General features: G+C 40.1%; 1 protein-coding gene across 1 annotated transcript in view; it reads right to left on the reverse strand.

Moving 5' to 3' along the window:
* Positions 1–8,399: 8,399 nt before the first annotated feature.
* The window catches only part of LOC116893513 (parkin coregulated gene protein-like), a 60,798-nt gene continuing 44,276 nt past the window's right edge, over positions 8,400–24,921 (reverse strand). Inside the window, exons 2-3 of the mRNA XM_032895246.1 lie at positions 9,292–9,426; positions 8,400–8,507 (exon numbers count right to left, since the gene is read on the reverse strand). Of these exons, the coding sequence (XP_032751137.1) occupies positions 8,400–8,507; positions 9,292–9,426 (243 nt within the window). The remainder of the gene's footprint in view (positions 8,508–9,291; positions 9,427–24,921) is intronic.

The raw sequence follows: 24,921 nt of genomic DNA on the forward strand, positions 1-24,921 counted from the left end.
GTATAGCTTAGGAAATGTGGGTTCCCATTCAGCCTAAAAACCAAGTTTGAAAACTGTATAGGGTAATGTGCTATGGGAGATGTCTTACACTAGGGGTTGAAGATTAGTAACGTTTAATGGTTTTGTATAGTCGTACATTTTTTTCTAACAAGAAAAAATGTGCTTCATCTATAATGAACTATGAAGGCTTCCTAAACCGCCCCCCCAAGACACACTGACAAATACTCTCACATGGTTGGACATCTCGCCATGAGAATTACTATATGGAAAGCCATGCACGATGCTAATAAAGCACAGACAAATATGGAGATGTATATTTTCCAAAGGTATCAGTAATTAAGCTACATATTAAAAGATGGCTGTCAGCCAAGCACATAGGCACAGTTCTGTGATTCTATGCTTGGGGATGAGGAGGCAGAGGGACCCTAGATCCTAGGCCAGCCTGGATTATATGATAAAACCTTGTCTCAAAATTTAAAAAAATTGGGGTTGGGGATTTAGCTCATGGTAGAGCGCTTGCCTAGCAAAGCGCAAGGCCCTGAGGTTCGGTCCCCATCTCTAAAAAAAAAAAAAAAAAAAAAAAAAAAAAAAAAATTAAAAAAAATTAAAACCTGAGCTTGAATACCATTAATTCATTCAAATGATATTCTTATAACAAATTCACATCTAAATTACTATAACAATTTCATATACTACATAAATGAATACTGTTATATTTAATTTATGACATATTTTAGAGAATAAATATTACAGTTCTAGTTTTAGAATGCATATATTTGCCCTTTCTGTATTAAATTGTTTAACACTTAAAATCCTAAAATGGCCTGTCCCATCAATGGTGGTCTCTTAAGCCAGTCTTTCAGGACTCCTTGAAACTTCCCACATAACACTTTATCCTATGAAATTGCCATAAAAACTATCTGAAGGAAAAAGACCAGCAGAACATGCTGGGATATATTTTATTTTCTGTCTACATTCTGTCAGTTTCCAATTTGTCTACTGTAAGCATGTGTTACCTTCAGAGTAAAGAATAAAGTGTGGACACAGTTTACATCCTACAAAGCAGTGACAAACATGGCCTCTGCTATGACATCAGTGACACAGAAGGTGAGGTGAGTTGGAAATGCTTCCAGAAATGTTGCAGCTACATTCAGTAAGGGGTACCAAGATGAGTCGTGCATTCTTTTATTCTTCAATGTTTTCATATGTTATAAGATAAACCTGTGTACATTTCATATTAAGAACAAGAATTTATATTAGTAATAACAGTTCCCATGTGATTTTCAGGAATATGTGTTCAACTGAGTAGTCTATCAAAACTGATTTTCACATGAAACTTACAAGGTCAGGACAGCCTTTTTGATAAAGATAGAAAAGTTTCCTAAAATTGTTGCTTCAGAAATGGATTAAATAATTATTTGTCAATATTTGATTTATATTTCACCTGAAGGAAAACTAAAAGCAATGCAGAATACCACACCTGAAGTCATACTCCATGTCTGGAGTTTCTGACCACTGTAAAGAACCAACACGAAGCAATGACATACTTTTTCATGGTCAACCTGTCAACCGGATTCCCTTTGGAATCTGTAGAACAACTTGTGATCTGCACGATGCTTTAGTAAGGGGTGATGGCGAGGGAGGTAAGACAGGCTGGGAGTTGTTCCTGAAATAACAGATTGGTCTGGAACCAGAGATTCACCTTCCAGGCAAATACAGAAAATGTATCAAAGAGCTCTCTGTGTCTCCAGAAGGAAATTTCTGACGGGTGACAGACAGCACACGCTTTCAGTTGAAAGATTCAAGAGCCCCTACTCCTAGGTGGCAAGAGGCACTACTTGGAGGGTGGCAGCAACTCCACTTCTTCCTGGGATTTTAAGTGACAGCAGACTGTCATGGCTACCAGACCCTCCAAGCCATCAGCCAAGGGCTCTCTTAGTTCCCCCGCAGTGGAGCCCAGCTGGAGAAGCAGGGATGCTTTGCTCGTCTTCTGGCTGTCCATCTACAGAGATCTGCAGCTCACAACCCTGCATGTTTCCTCCTGGGCCCCTGGGAAACGTGAACTGTCCTTAGCCAGTGCCCAACAAATCACTGTCAGGGAGCGGCGGTCGGCCTTCCCTTCAATCTACAGGCTCTCCAGGAGTTATAAATCAGCTCACTTCCTAGCTCGATGGGATGGCATATGCCCTAGTTTGAGGAACAGATGGAGGCTTGGGGGAAAATTGTTTCTGCAGGCTTGCTACAAGCAGGTCTCTCCCATAAAAGTGAACCATTCACACTAATTTCTAACATAAATTATGTTGGCGGCAGGGAGCACTGGCCCATTCAGCAGAAAACCTTTCACCCACCTTCAGAGGTCACCCAGCCCATCCGAATTCAAGATATTTCTCATCCACGGCTGCATTTCTAAGCTGTGCGCATTGAAGGTGGAGCGATTTATAGCAAATACAAGAATGGGATTGTGCATGAAAAAATAACTAAAAGCCCCAAGCACGGCACTGCCCCAAAACAAAACCCAAGCTCAGTACTGTACAATGACTGCCGAGGTCTGTTTTTCAGGATTTCTAGAATGACTCTGGGTATTGATTAACCATAGGGATTTAACCATGGAAACGTGGTATCTCGTTCCTACAAAAATGAGGTGAGTTGTCACTTGTCCTGTGAAATTTGCCTTATAAATTCTACTAAATCCTGCTATCTAATGAGAACTTTTGCATTTCTCAAAAGCAACAGAAGCCCAGGACAATTCCATGAGACCATTCATCCTTCTTCATGTAAAGCCAATTATTCAACTCAAATAAATTTGCCTACACGATTTCAGAAATCAATATCAGCATTACCTTGAGGGCAACAAGCAGAACATTAATTTTTTTTGAATCTGTAAAAAATGGAAACATTTAAGAAACTGAAGGCACCAAAGGACTAATTATAAATCAAGATTATAGGAACGAGTGACCACCCCGATGACAAATAAATGAGGTGGCATCATGTTATAGTGTGACTTAGTTTAAAATACAACAATATATTTGGACAAGGAGCTACCATGGTTTGGGGTTGATTTTAATTGTAAAAAAATCAGTACACACTTTAATAATAATTATATTAAGTAACTTCTTTTCCTGGTAGGAAATTATCAGTTATGCCAATGAAAATATTCATGGTGATAGGGTTTTTAAAATCCACGAAGACCAATGATGCTGAGATGAAAAAGGATTAGGACAAAGAGAAGAAACACCAGTGGAGGACACCTGACTGGGGCTGTCACCCAACGCAGAATGGGAGGCTTGCAAGCCACATCATCCACTGGTCCTTTTAAAGACTAACTGAAATATCTTCATTTTTGTGCACATCATTTTCCAACTTGGATATTCAAGTCAGACATTTGTTTTCATTCATTCAGAGAGAGAAATGAGCTTGTCTCTGTCATTTTGGAAGTGAGACAGACAGAGTAAAGAGCCATTGGGAAAGCATTGGTGCATAACCTGAGGAGAGCTCCCATGATAAACGCTCATCACTGCTAGAACTACTGGTGTATTCCTGAAGCACAAAATACAACGGACTCAAGTCAAACTTCCTGCCCCTGGTCTTCCTGCTTCTTTTCTCGATCTGGGTCTCTGGAAAATTCCTTTTAAAATTTGCTGTGGAAAGTACTTCACAAAATATAATTAAGAATTAGAAAACAAACTTCTTTGATCTCCCATCATTAAGAAGAATGGCATTATTGTCTTTCAGACTAGGACAATGAGTCCTAGAGAATTAAAGGCAGAGATTGGAGTTCGTGACTGGAAGGGTAAAGCGACTACTCAGCCCTGAAGCGTTTGAGCCACATTCACAGAGCACGGGCGCCTGCTGCATGCCAGGGAGAATGCCCACCTTGAACCAGGAGCTGGACCTCAACTAAGAGGCACTCAGCCCGGGCTTCTCCTGGAGCTCCTTAACTATCCCACTCAGTCCTAATCCTAACCCTGCTTTCATCCTCTCAGTTTTGCTAATAAATTCATGTACCTTAGGCTTATTTTTTTAAAATAAAATACCATAAGGTGAGTTTTAAATGAAGTGGAGTGAGTGTATATATACGATTTACTTAGTTAGATGAATACTCATTGGTTAAAATGTGTTACAAAGGAATATATATTTATAGTTACTCCATTAATATCAAGATATTTTATATAGAAACAGCCTCATGAACAGAATTTTAATCAATAGGCAACTGTATAATTAACTCATTCACCTTGAGGAATGAATTCTTTCAAGGCAAAGTTTTGATTTGCCAATGGGTCATTGAGGAGGCAAGTGGAGGCTATCAAGGCCTATTCTAACATTAACTTGCTTGTGTCTGGTCTACTGAATGTAAGTGACCACTGAAAACTATTGACATGTTAAATGACGTGTGGAGGAGCAGGAATGCAAATGCCATCGTTGGCTTTTCTCTGGAAAAGGACTTCCTGGATGTTGCCATGAGGGTGGCTTCGAGGTACTAAGAGTGGGAACTCTGAGGAATACAAGTCTATGTTAAGTCTCTCCTTTTGTGATAAGTTGAGAGCTTTATGATTTTGCTGCAGTGTATAATAATTTTCCAAGAAGGCTACAGATTGTCTCTTTCTTAGACAAATCCATGTAATATATAGGCATCCTTAAGTTGATATTTTGGAGGTTTATTTAGTACATGTGTGTGCCATGTGTTGTCACGGGACTGAGAGAGAAGAGCTGAAGTCAGATCTATTCTATCAAAATGATGATAAAATGAATGAATTTAGAGCCGCTTCAGAGTACCTGCAGCTCTTTTCATCTTTAAAATGAGTGGTTTACAATGTAAGATAGCTTATTTTTAAACTAATGTGCTTATAATATTTTCCCCACTCTTTCTTCCAAGGTCTCTATGGAAGTGACTGCTTTTAAAGAAATAATGTTAAAATATTGAATAAAACAGCAGTATGTAATCCAAAGTTATAATAAAACAATGCACTTCATAGAGCCTGTTATGATTAATATTTCCATTGGCTGCTGAGTGTGCAAAAAATGAGTTTGATCTCAAGTTTATTCAGGTGACCACCAGGTGACCTCAGATTTCTGTCTGCTCTAGAAAAGCTCTTGGAATGAGCATGAATGTAGAAAGTGAAAGCTGTAAGAAGACAAGCAAAAGGGAGTGGGAGGGGCAGGAAGAGGAAGAGCAGGAAGTGGAGGGGTAGGAAGAGGAGGGGCAGGAAGAGGAAGAGCAGGAAGTGGAGGGGTAGGAAGAGGAGGGGCAGGAAGAGAGGGCAGAGATGGGAGAGCTGAGGAAAACACAGGAGGGGGACTTGCAGGATCTCACCCTAGATGACTGGAAAATGGATGGTGCCTCAAGGCAGCATGGAGGGAACAATGCCCACAAAGCTATGTGAACTTCCCCATAATTCCCTTTACAACCCAAGCTAAGCCCCCTCCACCACAGAGTGCCTTCTCCAGGCTTCCTAGTCTTCACTCTTTGCTGAAAGCAGTACACAGGAGGGGGCATGGAGTGTGTGCTGCTCTGTAACAGTTGTCTCAAGAATGTCCACATGGGACCTTTAGGTCCCACACCAACCACTGTCCTTGTGATTCAAATTCTATTAGAATGAGAAGCCGAAGAATGGGAATTACAATGAGAAAACTCAAATACAGGTTTTCAACTTGTGCTGTCTGTCCTTCCTGGCGTCTGGATCATATCCTGTGTTGTCTGTCCTTCCTGGCGTCTGGATCATATCCTACCTAGACCACCCATCTCTTCCCATTCCTGTGTTCACAATGTTTACAGTGAAGATATCAGTCACAGAATAAAATGCCCTATGTCCTGACTATTAACAGTATCAAGAGAAACGGAGAAAAGGTTACCACCAGGCTTCTTCACGGCTCCCTTAACTGGAAACAAGAGTTCCTTAGGCGTATTTAAATAATTCACATCCACAAGTTTACAAAGAATTTCAGGTCTTGGCTGGTAAGCTTCCTAATTCTAGACTAGCTCTACTCATCTTTCTGAGATAATAAACTGGCAATGGGCAAGAATATAGAAACTTCTGCTATCCGTATTTTGTAATGTTTTTCTCATGTTCATCAATAAATTATCTTATGCAGAACACACACAGATGTAACCTGCCTTCTTCTTTTTATTAATAATTTTATGTGGTCGTCATTTTTCTGAGCATTAGACCTAGCCTTTATGTCTCATAGCCATAATCTTCATCTAGACTTCTCCAGCTCAATGTGATAACCGTGTGGTAACTTAAATCAAAATTAATTAAAATGAAATAAAATTAAAACTTCAGTTTCTCAGTCTCAGTAGGCACATTTCAGAGGCTTAATGGTCACATATGGCCAGTTGTACTGCAGCAGAGTGTAAATGTGAAATGTTCCCACAATTATAGAAGCAGTGCTGGGCAATGTTCTGATCTCTAGAGATTCTATAAGGAAGAGGGTCGAGTGGACAGCCAAAGGTTTCAGCTTGCCTCACTGCTGGGCATGTGGAATTAATGGGCATTTTCAGGTACACTAATGTATTCCATCAGGTCAAGATGAGGACCAGGAAGCAGAATTTGCCTAGCTCTGGTTTCTAGCCTCTGACTGCTTTAAGTAATTTATGGGGTAACTACACAGCTGCCTTTGCTTCTACAAGGCCAGTTCAGCTAATCTTGGACAAGAAGGGGATTTGATGACTTGGGCGGGCATCTCTGTACCTTACCAGAGTGGAACTGCTAGACTGAATGAGGAGGCAGCCTTAAGCATGCCTTATTGACAGTGAGTATCAGGTATTTCAAGCTACAAGGCTTTTGGAATTTTCATTGCCTGATTGTACATACTCTCAGGGCATTTGGAAGTGCCTTTGAAGTCCCCAACTATCTTGAGAAGTATTGAGAAAAACCTATTCATTCCTTCACGGGGGAACTTTGTCCCTAGACAGTCTGCAGTGAGAAAGGTACTAACTATGGCTTAAGAAAAGACACGTGCTTCCTGGAGACCTGTTTTCTGACCATACACAGATAAATTCAGAGCAAGACCTGCTTTGTTCCCCTTTCTTATCAAAGCCCCATCCTTAGGGATGCTATACTGCGTAACTCCGCTGCTCCTAGTTAGCACCAGGTTGTGCCCACCATAGATGCACCAGGGAATAAACATGGGCACAGCGAGTGCCCACCAGCTTATGTCTCCGACCATCAGGGTCTTATTCCCATGTTGTTGTCATGCTATAAAAGACCAAAAAAGTCCTGAAAGACCGCCAGCCACAGGTTCTGGGATGAGACATCTCTCAAAACGTGTGCCGTTATATAGCCAGTGCTGGTCGTTTCGTCTTTATCATTGCTTCTTAGCTTACTCAACCAGTCCTATAATCAATAGTAGTTTCAATACATTAATTCCCAGAAAAGAAAACACTTACCCTTATTGAATGTTGGATTTGCAAATGTAAAGTAAAAATTTCACCTTTTTATTCTTTTTACTTGTAAAGATTTGCTTATGTATTTTATGTAAGTGAGTGCACCGTACTCTCTTAAGACACCAGAGGAGGCCATCGGATCCCATTACAGATGGCTGTAAGCCACCATGTGGTTGCTGGGAATTGAACTCCGGACCTCTGGAAGAGCAGTCAGTGCTCTTAGCCACTGATACATCTTTCTAGCCCCTTATTATTTCTTAATAATTTACTTCTATAGCCTCTTTGATGCCTCTAAATTTACATTACTGGATGAGGTCAAAATAAATTTCTATTACAAATTTTCATGAATGCAATTTATGTATAAGTTGAAATTATTTAAAACATCCAAACCCTGTAAACCCATGTAATAGTTTACCTGTAAACTATTAGAAAATCTGAATGCAGCATTAGTTAGGCTTTTTAGAAAGTCCTCTGTTTCCTTACATGAACCAGATCCTAGACAATCGAACACAAAGCTATGTGCTGAATCACATATAAATAAAGGCAATGCTGACTCATGCTAAGACTAGCATATCCTAAATACATATACTTGCTAGAAAATTCTCTTCACAACCCATCCATTTCACAAAGCAAATCCCCCTTTAGTGGTGATGGACCAAGAGCAAGCAACAAGGCTCCTCGTCTCCTCATGTAAACATTTACAAGGAAGCTTAATAATAAAGACACTACTGTAGTTTGTCAGAAACGCACCTAAGCTGAGATGACTGCTAAAGTCTAGAAATGCTTGCCAATGAGAGAAAACACGATTATCAAGATACATTAGATAAAATACAGGTCTCCCTGGCTTCCCAAGTGTGAGGGGGAAAGGACAGTTCAATGCACGTTCCCTAGCTATTTAGCATGCTAAGTTCTTAAATTCAACTGTTTCCTGTTATTTTTACTGTTCCTCATTATGGACAGTTCCCACCTCCGGACAAAGACACTGACTCTTCAGCTCAAGTGTCAGCTGCTTCTCTTAACTGATGATGTTTGGCCTGAACCTTTTGTTTTCCTCAAGCCGATGTGATTGATACTCAGACTCCTGCACTGGCTTGGCTGTCTTTGGGCGGAGAGGCCCTTTCAGCTGATAAATATCACCAAAAGCAGAGTTGTTCATAACAAAAATAATTAAATAGCAGAAGCAGTTAGAGATAGCATCCATTCCTCAAATTAAATGTAAAAGCCTTCTCCCGCTAGAGACTGGCTTGTTTTCACAAGTCACGTCAGCAAGTCTTGGAAAAGAGGCACGGCCACATTAAGATGGAGTCATTAGGCAATACATTTATTTTGAAGCCAATTAACCTTTTGTCGTGAAAGTGTCCATGCTGTAATGGCTTCGCTGGCCGAGGTCAGCCTCTAACAGGCAAGGATGACAGCCCCGTCCTGGCTGATGCCGGGATAGAGGGGCCGCCTTCTTGTGTATTCCACTCTGCATCCCAGGGAGCGTACAGCCCTGACCTATCCATTTAGGTAATTAAAGCTTCCATTTGGAAGTGTCCTGGAGGAAGGTGAAATCTGGGGGAGATAAATGGCTGTTGCTCTCTGCATCCAGCCGCCAGGTCCACCATTTGATGGACTGCTGGAAACAGGCCGGGCTGCCAGGCTCTCATAAAAATAGAGATGAATTGGACCGCGGACAATTCTCTAAGGCAAAGCAACTCTGTCATTTTCTTCTTTGAGGGCTATAACTTAATTGTTAGTCAAGGTGGACGGCTGACACAGGGGGCCCTAAAAGCTCTCCCACCGCCATTTGTTTGCTGAGAAATTACTCGAGTTTATTTACTTAGCATCCAAGTTTGTTTGGCATTGGGGTGTCACTCCCACAAGCAGCAGCTGGCTGTCACAGCTGTGCCCAGGACAGGACTTACCTTCCAGGCAATTTTGTTTCCTTTTGAGTCATGCTCAAGGGCGATTGGAAAGTCTCCTCGCTCATAAAATTTTCGGAATGCGGTGGGTTTGGTCGGCCTTTCTTTAAATGCCCCTGCGGCTGGAGGACCCCGCACCTTGAAGGGAAACAAACATACTCTTTAGCTTTTAAAATAGGCTTAAAATAAAATAAAAGCTTTGGGGAAAATATGCTTGAAATAAAGTCTAAACTGCTTACCCAGGGACGACAGAAATCTCACATTAACATACACATATTGGAGGCTACTTTGTTTCAAGTTACTTTAGAAAGCATGACTATAAAGGCCACTTTAATGTCTTTGTGTGAGGAAGAGAAACCAGACTTTAAGGTACGTTCAATACAGTTTAGAGTGTTAAAAATGGGTAATAACTTTTATGTTATAATTTCTAATAACTATAAATTTGACGCTCAAATCTGATGATATATGTTTTTGTTAGGTGATGAAACAATTTAAAATATTTCCTTTAAATTCTCTCTTGATTTTATATGTGTGTGTGTGTGCGTGTGTGTGCGTGTGTGTGTGTGTGTGTGTGTAAAATAATGTTAATATAAATATTCACAACAAAACTATAGCATAATAGGGTATTATATAAAATGAGTGCTAAATTAACAAGGTTATCAAGAAGAAATGTGATTGACTCTGTATGCATATAAGATGCATTTGTTAATCTCAGTTCACCAGGAAACAATATTAGAATAAATTATGTGAGAAACTCTCTCTCCCCAAACTGCATTCTTCATTATAAGAAATGCTTTCTGAAGAATTATTGATGCTGAGTGTTATCTTTTAAATCTTCATTATCTACATCCCAACTAACCTAACTAAACTGAATGTTACCCTATGTATAAAACTGCAATCCACTGAATTGTTACAGTACAGACGGGCAGAGCATGTTCATCCTTGTTATAAAAAAGTAAGGACCAGCCATTTCATAGACCATTTTATTAGAATCACAATTGTTTTTTAACAATATGAACAAATAAACAAATAATTTAGCTTAATTTGATTTATCTTAATTTACAGTGCTTTGTTAAAACTTGAATTTTGATGAATATATTATCATGCAGTAATGTCATAAAGTACAAGATATCGAGTGACTACTGTCTCTATTGTATATATGAAAGCATTTGGAGCTCTGGGAGTTTAGGATGCAGGCTTGCAGAGCACTGACTGCTGGCAAATAACTAACCAATGGGAATCCTCTGAAAGAACCAGCGTTTCTTCCCTAAGATATGAAATTCACTCAGAAAAACAAAAACAAACACAATCAATCAAACAAACAAACAAACAAAAAACAGCCATGGACATCCAGCAGCTATGTCTGCACAGGTTTCTGAGCCCTGAGCTGAACACAGAGGAGACCGCTTTCCATCCATTGTTACCACTGGGACTGCACCGCTGAGAGAGATCCCTGAGCTGAGATGATGGACTTTCCTGCCTCACCAAATACTAAGTTTTGAGAACTGATTGACGTCTAATTTTCTTTCATTTAGCCAAGAAGTTACTTTAAAAAATTATCATTACCAAATTAGCACCATTTAACACCATAAGGAAAGCCGATAGAATAGAATATGAAGAGAATACTTGGCCAGAGTAAAGGTGCCACGAGAGCACATGTCTTTTCTGAAAATGATAGTTCTGATAGGCACACCTGAATTGCTAGAGTGTGAGGATGTGTGTACTGTTATTTCAGAGTCCTTACATGACTGGGTAGAAAAGTCCTGATTACTTTATTTTCTTATTTGGCTATTATTTGAGATAACTCTCGATGCCTATGCACTTGGAGGGAATATTACAGGAACCCTATGTATTCTGTACCGAGTTTCCCTATAATGTTATGTTGAGATGCTGAGACTGGTTCACAGTTAAGCTACTGACATTGGCCTGAGTCCCGTTTCCCTTAGGTGGCCGCACCCTTCTGTTATCAGTCCCAGTCTGGATTCTCTCTTTGGACAGCAGTTCTCTCCTCCTCATTTCTAGAGTTTGGTTCTTCCAAGGATCATACAGTACAGAACTGTTGGGATTGACTCCCCATCCATACAAGTTCCGGAGATTCACATAATCATGTTTTTCAGAATAGTTTAATATTTTATAATCTGGGAGAGTATTCTGTGCCATGGGTATACCACAGTATGTTAAACATTCACCATTAAATATATCAGGGTTAAATATATTCTTTGGGGGGATAGCATGACTAAAACCGTACATTTTTGTAAGTGGTCAGTATCAAGTAACAAGAGAGTTTTCCTACATTTTCCTCTCTTTTCCTTCTCCCAAGTTTTTTAAAATTATGGATAAATACTATTTTTGCCCAATGTGGGATTATTTTTACATTGATTAATATGTTTGTGTGATTTTTCTTTTGTCATCTTTGATAATGAAGGTTTGAGATTTGGGAAATATAAATTCAATTTCCTTAAGGTACACAGATATTCACATCATGTTTCCTATTGTACAGTGGTTTATATTTCTGAGGTTCATATTTCCCATTTCATAGACTATCAAAATGTCTGCAGGAGATGTGATGGTGTCCATTATTCATCTCTGAGACTTGGAGATTCATGTCTCTCTATCAGTCTTGGGACATGCTTGCTGGGTCTCTATGGAGACTCATTCTTTACCTCAATGTTGACTCTAGAGTTTGTGGGGTGTTTTGTTTGTTTTTAAAAAATTGATTCACAATTATCTTTCTATTTTTTAAATGGAAGTTTAAATGATTGATTAGAGATTGCCCCTATTCTTCAATGTATGCGTGTACTGCTGTAATTTTCTCTGCCAACACCCTTAGTGATGGCTTACAAGTCTGTTAGGTAGCACGGCGTTTTCACATAGTCCAATGATTTTAAAATTTTTCCTGGATTTCTGTGGATTATCTAGGTTTATTTGCATGGTTTCAGTTTTTTAAAGTTGGCTGAGGTTTGTGTTAATGCGATACATATTCGGTAGCCATTCATAATGCATGTGTGTTCTGCGGTCACTGCTTGAGGTGCTCTGGATAGTTTGATTGGGCTCTGTTCTAGTTAGACTTCTACTTCTGTGATAAACACTATGACCAAAATCAAGACAAAAGGGTTTATCTCAGCTTACAGTTGTAGCACATCACCAAGGCAAGTCAGGGCAGGAACTCACGGCAGGAACCTTGGAGGCAGGGATGGAGACAGAAGCCTATGGACTGCTTACTGTGTGTATTTTCACGTGATGCTCAGCCTGCTTTTTGACAAAACCCAGGACTAACTGCCCGGGGGCATAACTGCTTATGGTGTGCTGTCCTTCCCATGCCAACATTTGCCAAGAAAAGGCCCTATAATTTCGTATACAGGTAACCTGACAGAGGCAATCCCTCCACTGAGATGGCCTCGTCCCAGATATGTGTAGGTTTGCAGAAAACAACCAACTTGGTCCTGCTTCCTGATAAAGTCCAGTGTCTCTATACTCTTGGGATTTCCCAACCATTGTTTTCAAGTTGTTGAGAGAGGAGTTGCTCCAACTATAATCGTGGATTTGCCTAATATACCACATATTCTATGCATACTTATTCACATATTTGGCCACACTCTGTTCCAATATATACATACACGCTTAGAACTTTTATGACTTCTTGGTAGAATGACCATTTTTACTATGTATTGTTTCTAGACAGACAGACGTTTCATTATGCCTTGTTGGTCTTTCATAATTTTTCTTTAAAGTTTTCCTTACTTAAAATTGTTATAGCCACACCATTTTTTCTGTTTTTTATAAGCAGATTGGGATACTAAATATATTTTAACATGGACTTTTCAGTGCCAGAGTTAGGAGAAAGACGGGAGTTCTGCAAAAGTAAGATATATATTAGCACACAGAAGAGAGTGAGCCCTCTCTTCCTGTGAGTTCCTTGGATGTATTTAGAGCTACATTTTGATGCGTCAGTGTTTGAGCATGTATCACCATGAAGCTTTTGCAGTGATTGGTCTGAGGATACTATTATACGTGAATAACCTCCCTCAGTTCTTAGCATTGTTAGCCATTCTTACAAAATACAGAAATCTTACATCCCTGCATGTTCTATTATTAGCTATTCATATTATAATCACCTAATTTTTTTTCTCTACATGATTAAGAGCCACCTCAGAGACTTTTACAACTCCTTCTTCAACTGGCAAACATAATTCCCAAATCTTAGAAGGCAGGGCCCTTGGGTACGGCTTACTCTTCCCAACAACCCCACTTCTCCCAACCTCAGTGTTTAGCATTCTGTTTGCACTTACTCCTTTCTCATCAGCCCTTCCCCACAGACGTCCCTAAATTCTTTAATGCTTCCTTTCTGATGTGAGAGCTCTCCTAGACATTCTCTCAAGGAAGAAATGCTGAGAACACATTCTTGTACTTTCCCGTCATCTGAGGGTGACCTAGTTTCTTCATTCAGAAACAGTATTTCAGCTGGTTACAGCATTTGCAGCTCACAGCTCTTTCTTTCAGACCTCAAAAGACACAACAGTGCTTCCAAGTCGCCTCCATGGCTGCTGGAGAGAAGTCGTCCTTCCAAATGTCTGGCTATTCTCTAAGTGCCCCTCTGTTCTTTCTTTGTCTCTGGTGCTCAGAACTGTGATTGCCTTGGTACGCACTTCTGTAGAGAAGTTTTCAGCTCCTTGGTGAATCCGCACATTGTTGCTCACCTGCTGAAGCTGGAAGACTTGGATGCCTTTCAGGTCTGACTTCTTTCCTTCCTTCTTTTAGATCCTGCAGATGCCAGGCTTACATATGCATGATCCTTTAACCCTTCTCTGTCTGTGGCTTAGGTTGGATGACTTCTGCTGCTTCATCCCCATGTCTGTAGATTCTCGCGTCTCCATTCTAAAACTTCCACTTGATCCTTCTTTACCTGATGAGACTTTCTATTTTCCTCCTGTTCTCACCCTGACCCTACCCCAGACGCATCTTTAGCAATGGGTGAGTCATTTAAATTCTTTCTTAACACAGATCTAACTGTGCTGCTGCTCTGATGCTGATATGTATCGATTGGATTTTCATTCTCCTTGAGGTCTTGCTGAGCTTGGATGCGATATGAATGTCTACAATTTTATATTATGAAATGCTGTTTCCTTTCTTTCCTCCTCATGTATTTCGTTCCCTTGTTTAACATCCACCTCCATCCCTTGAATGCTAGCGCGGCTTCTTTCATCATGGAGAGGAGACAGCTCAAGAAACCCACAAGAAATGGGGGCTGGAGAGATGGCTCAGTGGGTAAGAGCACTGACTGCTCTTCCAGAGGTCCTGAGTTCAAATCTCAGCAACTACATGGTGGCTCACAACTATCTGTAATGAGATCTGATGCCCTCTTCTGTTATATCTGAAGACGACTACAGTGTACTTATATATAATATATAAATCTTTTTTTTAAAAAAGGACTCAAAATGTTATAGGACTGAGGAGGTCCCTCCCCAAGGTTATACTTCTATAAGCTATAAGCAGTTGCCAGGGAGGCAGCTTTTTTGAGTTGTCATCCATGTGAGGGTGGGCTTGTGTTTTAGTCCCCCATGTTCCTACATGGAACTCCAGTGAACTCATTGCTTCACTAAGCTGGACACGGGTAGAACTGTTGGTTTGTTCAGGTGTCAGTGCCCTGTGTGCAGTGACAGGTGTCTGCATGCACGTCTCCATGCGAAGCACAGCTAGATAAGCACTCTACTCTGACTTGTGGCCCCAACCTGAAAAGGGCACATTTGAAGTGCTCCATTTAAATATCTCTGCTGGGATGTGGGATAGAGCTCTGTATTAACAAAGTGGGATTAGAAGTATTCATACCTGCTTGGTTCCAAGCAAAGGATTTATTACTCATACCTGAGAAAGGGAGTGGGTTCCAGCACCCTTGAAGTACCATGAGCTCCCTGATTTGGGAGCAAAGGTAGTACTCCATTTCTAGTATCATACATGGTGGGCTGGCCTCACTTCCACTGGACGGAGTGCAACTTCTACCTCTTCACTGTGTGTCCTCTTGTGCTCCTCTGGTAGAAAGGAGGGCAAGTCTCTTACTCCTAATAAGTGGGATGCAAGTAAGTCCAAGCTCACCACAGTGCATCTGCTGACATCATAGGTTTGAGACCTTCCTGACTCAGTGGAATGGAATGCACAGCATCTCCTTTTGAAACCTCAGCTATAACCATGAGATAGATATTTGCTATGGCTTTTCAAAGTGTGTCTGCTTCTGAAGTCAACTGTTTCTGCAGTGAGCCCATCTTCACATATTTGGCCTAAAATTTGTTTGCAGTCATCCTTCCCACTCTGCCTCATGCTTCTTTTAAAAATCATTTCCTTTTGGTCTCTGTGGTATTTTTGACTCTGAACTCAAACACGAAGTGCTCAAGTATTTGAAGGAGTGAGCACGTTTCTCTCTAAGGAATCCTAGATGACTTTTTATAAATTGATATAGACAACATACAGTTCTTCCCATAGATTTCTTCCATGTACTCCCTACAGGAAGGTTCCATGTCTGAAGGTCCATGGAAAGTCTATGTTTGAAGAGGATTTTATAACGTAACACGGGTTACTCTGCAGTCACTCAGCAATAGGAGACTTTTTTCTCCTTGAGTGTCTCTATCTTTATTTTACTGCTGTTCATTTTAGTGTTTAAAAACATTTTTTTCTTTTTATTTCTGCTTTGAATCTATTTCAAGTTAGCTCCTGTTATCTCAAAATTGCAGGGTGTAAAAACAAAGAGAGCATTATTAATTAGATCTGCTAGTGCAGTAGTTAGATCCTCTCACTGTGTCCTTAGATATTTTTTCCTTTGTTTCAAACAGATTATCTGTGTGAGTATGTGCTTTACCTGGGAGTGTAGCATCTTTTATAACCTACATGCTTACATCCCAAACAATGCTCTAAGCCTATGTATGCCAGGTGAAATACGGAACAACTCTAGACAGAGAATACAGGTATCATGGTCAAAGACCACACAAAAGATGAAGGCTCAACTAGGCAACTTTCAAAACACATCAAAATACTGCTAAGGATTCTTAGCTAAGTTTATATTTGTAGAAGCGGAACTACTATAAATTTTATTCTGTATCTTAAAATTTCTACTCTGATTTATTATAAATAATATAAGGCAAACAAGGAACCATAAATCAAACTAGCTTTGTGGGAAAACGCAATTAAGATTGCCTGAATGGTGGGGACAATCCGTAAACCAATTAGGAAGAGTGGATGTCACAGCAGAATGCTTTTAATAAAAGCTAATGCACTTGGGAAGCAAGATATTGAATGCAGTTTGAAATGACTTCAGATGACAGAGTACTTTATATGCCTGCATTTATTGAATGTTCCGTAATGGATTTAGGACTTAGATCACTGTGTCTGTCACAGGGCCACAAAAGTAATAATAATAAGTAGGGAGGAATTTAAGGCTCTCTCAAACTCTCCATCATAAAATTTAAAATTTTCCTTTTCATTATTTTTATTCTTAAGCATAAACCAGAGCTATAAAAAGGAAGGACCTTTTATTCCAAATGGAAAGTTGACAGTGGGTAATTCAAATTAGTCCATTTAGCTAACTCACTAAAGCAGTGGGATTGGGAGATGGCGAAGATCGTAATTCCCCATTGCACAAGCTGCAACCCAGAGTTTGTGATACATTACAGCACAGTTGTTGTCCAGCAGGGAGGCATCTTGGCAGTGCCTCGGGGTTCCTGCTGGACTGTGAGCCTGGACTGCAGCATGTGCAGCCAGCATCCTGAGTTCTGATTCAGAACTGCCATGATCTGGTCAGTTTGCTCATTGTAATTGTTTTTGCTCACCAAAAGTTCTACAATGTCTAAGGTCACCAGATGAACAAATGAGGAAAATGCGAACAGAATTAAGATGATAAGCAAACTGAATCATGGGAGAATGTGGAGAAAACAAGTAGCTTTCAACATGGCCAACGTGAGTTCTGGCATAGAAGGGGCATCAATCAGTGAAATAGTTCTCATAGTACTGTATGTGCGTGTGCGCATGCGTGTGCGCGAGTGCACTCACATACAGAAATATAGAGGTAGATATTCTATAGATTCCTTAAAAGTCAGACATTAAAGGCAACAGTCAGTGGCAGGGAAACAAATTATTTTAGGAAGATTATTCTGTCAAAGCCTAAAAACAGAGATATAAAAACAAGACATTAGTATCTATACATCATATTGTTTTCAAGAACTGATAAGATGCCCTGTAGTCAGGGGAAGCTAGAGTCTAGAAGCAGAGCTCGGGGCATGGGATGAGAGAAGGCTTCAGTGAGGGTGGCATCGTAACATAACATAACATAACATAACATAACATAACATAACACAACGTAACAACATGTATGTCTTGTTGCTTTACTAGTAGTATTGATACATATTATCAACAAAACCTTATGAAATTGTTTTATGTACAAAGAGCTCAAAGATGCTAGAATACCTTATACAAATTGTTTTATATACAACGAACTCAATGAGGCTAGACTCATAAGTCGCACTGTTCAGTGACCAGCTGAAACAAGCAGCACACCCTTCGTGTCTAAAGGACATGCCCTCAGTCACTGTGTGATGTGGATTCAGGCAAAAATACAAGTGTGTGGTTTGCAGGATTATGTGGGATTTGAGGATTACGGTTGACTGAGAACTAGACGCAGAACTAAGGCTTAGGCTTCACTACTAAAAGGCAGCAAAGAATCTCTTTGTGTAGATCATAGAAATAAGAAAAGGCTGCGGGATATTTGGAGGACAATTTGCTAATCAGTTACAATTCTACTATCAATTAGTAACTTGACACTTTCCCTTCTAAAGTTTCCAGAAGCATATATGCTGTAGAGCCCAGATCGGCACTCCTGAGAGAGTAACCTTCCTACTTAGTGTAATACGCTACTGATGTTAAAACTTCAGTTTCCATGGTTAAGCTTATTCCCACCAACTACTGGCAATCATACTTTGACTGCCCACCCCCTTTCCCATTGTAATTATACTGTTAAGTACCTCTGGCATAGGCTAAGTTTCTCTGTTTGAAATATTCTATGGAGTATACATACGATATATACTTTATGATCCTTGACATAGGTATTCACTAACTAAGCAGGAGGCTATGCCACTCAACTCACAAATGAGGAGGTACAGGTTCTCATTTTGGTGTAAGTTCAAATACAAGTATCTGCAGATGCGTACTTCATTCTTTTCAGCATGGTTACCAATTGCATGAGAGCTTCGTTTTTATGAAACCCTGGACTGTTGCTCAAACTTGCTTTCTCACCACCTTTGCTTCTCATTTCATGTATTCAGCATCTGAAGGTTTTGAGAGTTTATAGGCTTGAGAGTTATTTGATCTCGCTGCCTCCAGCTTTGTCTGTCTAGGTCAATCCTTTGTGTGCTACTCAATGAATATTCAGATAGACTAATTAAATTATACCTCTCAGCTGCTTAGGATCCATAAATGATTTCTTATTGACGTGTGGCATAACTCTTGGGAGCAGGTTGTGATCTCTCATGCCAGCACTGCAGCACAAGTCACTGCTAGATAGAGCCAGCCATTGTATGCCTTGCTTCTCGTTTCCAGGAACTCATGGTTCCATTGGTCTGCAGTTAATTCTCTCTGTATTCCACCCTGTTCTCTCCTCTTCCCTCTCTCCTGAATAAACAAGTAATTACTATTACCTGAAAAACTAAAGCTCCCATCTTTTCCAGTAAAGACCTAAAGTAAGATCAGATAGATACTTCGTCACCCAGGGGTTAGGAGATAAACAGCTAGAGCTGCCTGCTATACCTGTGACAAGATGGTGGGTTCAACCTCTAGAAATCAACCTTTCCATTAAAGGGAAGGAGAACACATGCAGAGGAAAAGGCAAGAATCTCAGACGGTTCCCTAGTTCTCAGCAGTAAGATGTTTCTATAGGAGAATAGGATAATCCTCCTATGGTAGCAAGAAAGATAAGTAAGAATAACACTGTAAGAATCGGGCAATGAGCTTTTGCTTAGGGTTCAATGACACAGAGAAGGAGCTTAAGAAGGACTGAGGCATCCATCTACCATGGTTACTCGATAGTCAGTTTGACTACACTGAGAACTATCGATAAGACTGGTGAAGGAAACTTTGACCTAATCAATGGTTTATTATCTAAGGGTAAATTATAATCTGACTAGATTGCTGGAAGGTGGTGATAATGTGGACATTAAACAAAAGTAGAGGGAGCAGATGACTGAGTTACACCTTGGAAGGTACACAGTAGCCCTGGCCCCTCTGTAGTCACCTGCTTCCTGGCTATTGTGAGGTGAGCAGCTCTAACACTGCCTAACACCCTCATGTGTCAGGCTCAGCTCTGCCCCAGAGTCATGGAAACTTCTGACACAGCCAACTGAAACAAATCCTGCGTTTCCAACTGTTTCTCTTAGGTATTTGCCAAAGAGACAAGAAAGCCAAATGCATAAATGGAGACACAGTGGTGCTGTCAGAGTAGAAACCACTCTGCAGACCACGCAGGAATGGAGGGGAATGCGAAACTAAACCACATATATTTTATAGAAACCATCCTATCGTAGCTCAAAATATGACTTCTTAGCCACGTGTGACTGTCGAAGTAGAGAAGAATTAATAGTCATCAGAAATCGGTCAGGAGGAGTAAAATGGGTAACTCTGGAATTAATAAATTACTGAATTCACTTAGAAGCAAGGTGTGCTTCAAAATAGAAGGTGCAGATGTAACGATTAAATTCATCTACAATCGGTCAAAGCACCTGTGCTGCCTTGGCTTCAGTGTTTAAAAATTCACAAACTCTCCACACTCAGGAGGCTGAACCATGAGTAGCACAAGTTGAAGCCAGCCTAGGTTACACAGCAAGATCTTGTCTCAGAAATTCCATGACTCATAAATCTAAATATACTCACCGGCTCATGATAGCACAGATGTAAACAAACTTAAAAATAGAGGTAACCGGAAGATGGCTCAGTTGGTAAAGTCCCTAATTGAGGATCACACAGATCCTCATCCATATAGTTCAATAAGAAAGCTTGTCTCAACAGGTACAGTGGAGAGAAAATGAACACACACACATGCATACCCATGCATATACACTAATGCGCGCGCGCGCACACACACACACACACACACACACACACACACACACACACGAGGGTAGGAGAGAGAGAGGGAAAGAGAGAGAATAGAAAAATTATCCCTAAAATAGATTTTATATACTCATAAGTCAGAAGCCTTGGTATTACCAGAGACAAAAAGATGTGCTAAACATACTATTTCCAATATAGATATGATTTTAGATAATAAATGGGATATATCCAGAACCCATAACAGAAATAAGGCAAGTAACGTTATGTCAGACTCTGCAAACTAAAGGAGCAACTCGTGTGTATTGAGAGACACTGTCCTTTCAGAAAACAAGAAACATTTTTTCATCTTTTTTAAAATTTGCCTGTGAGTCTGAATTTTATATAACATCAATTAGAAAAACATTATCTAAGAAATTATACCCTAGATTTGTCTGTTTGTATTCTTCACAGCTAACAATGATTAGCTCACGAGGAAGTCATCTGAATCTTCTATTGTCATTATATATAAGTATTTATTCATTGCTCACATGACTTTACAACCAAGATTGTGATACTCAGAAAGCAATATATTTTCTCTCTGTGAAATACCATTATAAAATATACATTTCTGCCTTTGAAATTCACTTATAGAAATGGAAAATTTTCACTAAAAAAGTCTAAGGCTTCTATGATATTTAATGAAATGATTTCATTTTGCTAAAAGTGCTTACACGAGCTATCTGCTATGGTAGATATGAACAAAAGCCAGGGCCAGTTGTGTGTGTGTGTAATGAAAAACACCTAAGTTGGCGCTGTCTGTGGTAAAATAAATACTTCATGATGCAGTTTTTCTGATGGCTAAGTTGAGAAACATAGAATGTTCCTGGTCTGACAGCATCTGAGCTGACACTTCTTCCTCGCTAGCGAGAAGTCACATGACTTCAGGAGGAGGAAGATGTCTCAGCATTCATGCGTGCCATCTTGTTTCACCTCTGATAAACTGAGATCCAAAGAGCTCTGCAAATTACATCCCAGATCGTGTTTCAAGGCTAATTCTTTGGGGGGTGGGGGGCTAGGTCAGGTAGGACCTATTATCTTACCTGATGCTGATTTCCTCAGGTCTGTTTGATTTACAAATGCTTCTACCACAGCCTCTGTTCATGTGATATAACAAAGACTCAAAGGCCGGGACTCAGTTACAGTCCCAGCATTTAAACTTTGCCAACAATCTAAGATCCTTGCAGATGAGATTTTGTTCAGCATGTTGTCTCTTTCTTGCCTAAAATTGTCCCAATATCAATCGCTGGATCAGGCGTGTATCTCAGTTCCATTGTGGGAGGAAAAGCAAAGAATGACAACCATTCCTAACATAATGAGATGCTGTGATCAAATGATGAGAAGGAACTCTTGGCAGTTCAAAGCTCACAAATTTGACTTAAAAGCTGCCCCTTCCTGTTGTTAAATACAGAAAAGGCTTCATATTTAAGGCCCCAAGTGTGGTTCCTGCTATCAGCTTGTCTCCATACAGTCATCAGAGACTCAATTTAGACTGCGTACCTAGCATCTGTCTTGTAGAACTGATAAAACGCCTGAGTGCCTGAGACAGCTTGGCTAATGCACGGTCACACCTAACACCAAGGCCAGAGAAATGCGTGAGCTAAACGTGAACAGAGGGTACAAATGGATAAGGGTGTATTTTAAATATATTCATTTCTCATAGCACATTTCATGCTGCGTCTGTGGGAAACATTTTCCTAAGCAAACACCAGTCCGCTGTGTCTTGCAACAATTATTTCTTACTGATAATTAGAGTAAGACATGAGATCTATATATATATGAAGGCACTATTATCATTCAGAATGCACACATCCTGAGTATCCCAATAGAAAAGTCAAGAATCCTGTGTCTAATGATGCAAGACAGTATTCTCCAGAAAGAGCCAGCTGCTGATAGAAGCTGGTTTTTACAACTTTGCAATAGAACATTTATACTGGCAAAAGTATTCTGTCTAATGACTGAAAAATAAAGTACTTTCAAGTTTCACACAATTTGCAGAGATTATTAAACACCTTAATTATGAGTGAGAAAATTTTCAAAAATCCGATGAGAAAAATATGCAAAATATTTACCCCCACAAAGCACAGCCACAAAATTTAAATGGAAGATGTCATAATGAACAGTAGGTTTAAACCCTCCTGGTTTTGTGCTTCCCACTGTGGTCCATTCAACAGTCAGAGCTATTTTAAAAGTAAAAAAGAAATGAAGATGTCCCTGAAAAAGCATGTCATATTCTTGACAGAATACATCATTAGTATTCCCATGTTAAGTGTATTTTTCTTTTAAAAAATTTTGTTTCTTAGGAAACACGCATTTTCTTTTTCATTTGTAAACAATGGTTTCCTGTGGCAAAAATAAAGCCCAAGTATTGGAGTGGAGATAAAACTCCTGCTCATTGCACTGAGACAGAACCTCACGTAGCCACCTTCCGTCTCCTCTCAACAGACACGTCATCAATCTTTATCAGTGGCCTCCACTGCCGTCCAAGATGCTCCACTTTGCCCAGCCTTCATCTACATTAAGCACATGCATATGGTTGTATGATTTGAATTTTATACAAGCATTGTATACATTTGTAATGTGACCACACACACACACACACACACACACACACACACACACACACACACACACACAGCACTCACATTGCCTGAGTTAGGGAAGAGTTTTCACACACCTTCCTTTTGAGATATTTTGCTGTATGTCGCTTTTATGATATATGATATATGAATGACCACAGACAGTGCATCTTGGCGTTAGAAATACAGACGGAATGGAAATATGCCCTTGTGCTATTAATAATAGGTACTAAATATCAAGTGAGTACAATTTCTAGCGTAAACATTTCTTCTTTTATTTCTTTTATCCTGGAACTCATGCAAACCCAGTAAGTTCAAAAATGAGTTATAAACTTCACTTATTGCTAAGAGGAGCTTTGAGCAGAAACAGTAAATGCAAGGCATGTCTTACGCCTGACTAGAGAGGCAGGAAAAAAATAGGTGAAGAAAACGGATCATGGGCAGAGTAAAAAAACAACAAAAAACCAGGTAAAACCATTTCTGGTAAGGAGGAGATGAAGAACAAATTTTCTCTCTTTTTTGCAAGCATGGATGTAAACAGGTCCCACAGAGAGGGTTTTCATAACTAATTAGGGGTCAGAGAAGCCAGGGGGCAGTCTCCAAGATAAACACATAAATCAGTATTGTTTTCAATCATTACTCTAAGAGCAGAGAGGGAGGACGATTTGGAACTTAAAGCCTGGAGGGATGCTCCTTCTGCCACCAGATCCACTGAGCACCTTAAAATAAGGGTCTGGGAGAAGAAGCCAATTGTCCACTGTGAGCGTTAAAGCAGGACATGGCACAGTGTCAAGATGAAGATCCTAAAACAGAGAGAAAGCCCAGAAGTGCGGCAAAGCTCATCCTCTGCTGAAAACTACGCGCAGGGCTGAACTGGGCTCCTTGCCAAGAATGTAAAATACACAGGAAAGCAAGCACATCTATGGCAGATGACCAAGAATGTAGACATCGGAGCTTTGTGATAGAGGGAAGATGGCGGTATGATGAAAGGCAGACCTGTGGCTGTCAGGATTCTGAAAACAAGCATTACTAAAAGCCTAAATATTAAGAGTGAAGGAGGGCCCGGAGGTACGGCACACAACTCTAACCCCACTACTTGGAAGGCAGAGGAAGGTAGATCGCTATGAGGTCTAGGCCAGCCTGGTCTACACTGTGAGTTCCAGGAATAACCAAGACAACACATGTGTGCATGCATGATGTGTGAACACGCATACACACACATATGCATACACACACACATACACAGACACAAATAATTTTCAATAAAGTGGAAGAAAAGGGGAAAGTGGAACAAGATTACCAATGGGACAGACATGGCAAGAGCGATGAAGGATGGGAAGTGACAAAGACTGGCCAAGGTGTTCCACTTTGTCATAACTGAAGCCCCAAACAATAAGAACCAGGCATCTAAAAAAGCCCCTAGCCCTTTTCTGTTTTAATATAAAAACTGGTCACTCCAAATGAGTATTGCATTTTTCCCTGAAAATATGATTTCTGTATTTCAAGGAAAATGAGGACAAAAAAATGTTCCATAAGACATACTTTAGTGAGTTTATTGCAATAAAAAAAATAAAGTGTTTTTGCAGGACTAGTTGAAAGCATGCATCCACTTGCCAGGTAAGGTTGCCTCCATGCACTTCCGCTCACTTATTTCATACAGTGCACTGGGTAAAAACCTACAAGATTCACCAGACAAGAGCAGCAAAGTACCATGGTCAGGAAATGGTCTCTTCTGGCATCGATCTAAGGAGGAATGATTTTAGAAAACTGAAGATACAAAGAAAACAGTTGTGACCCACTAAAGCAGCAGTTCTCAACTTGTGGGTTGCCACCCCTTTGGAAGTCAAGTAACCCATTCATAGGTGTGGCATAAGGCCATAGGGAAACACAGATATTTACACTATAATTCAAAATAGTAGCAAAATTACAGTGACGA

Source organism: Rattus rattus, chromosome 2 (assembly GCF_011064425.1).
Source record: "Rattus rattus isolate New Zealand chromosome 2, Rrattus_CSIRO_v1, whole genome shotgun sequence".
Classification (NCBI taxonomy): domain Eukaryota; kingdom Metazoa; phylum Chordata; class Mammalia; order Rodentia; family Muridae; genus Rattus; species Rattus rattus.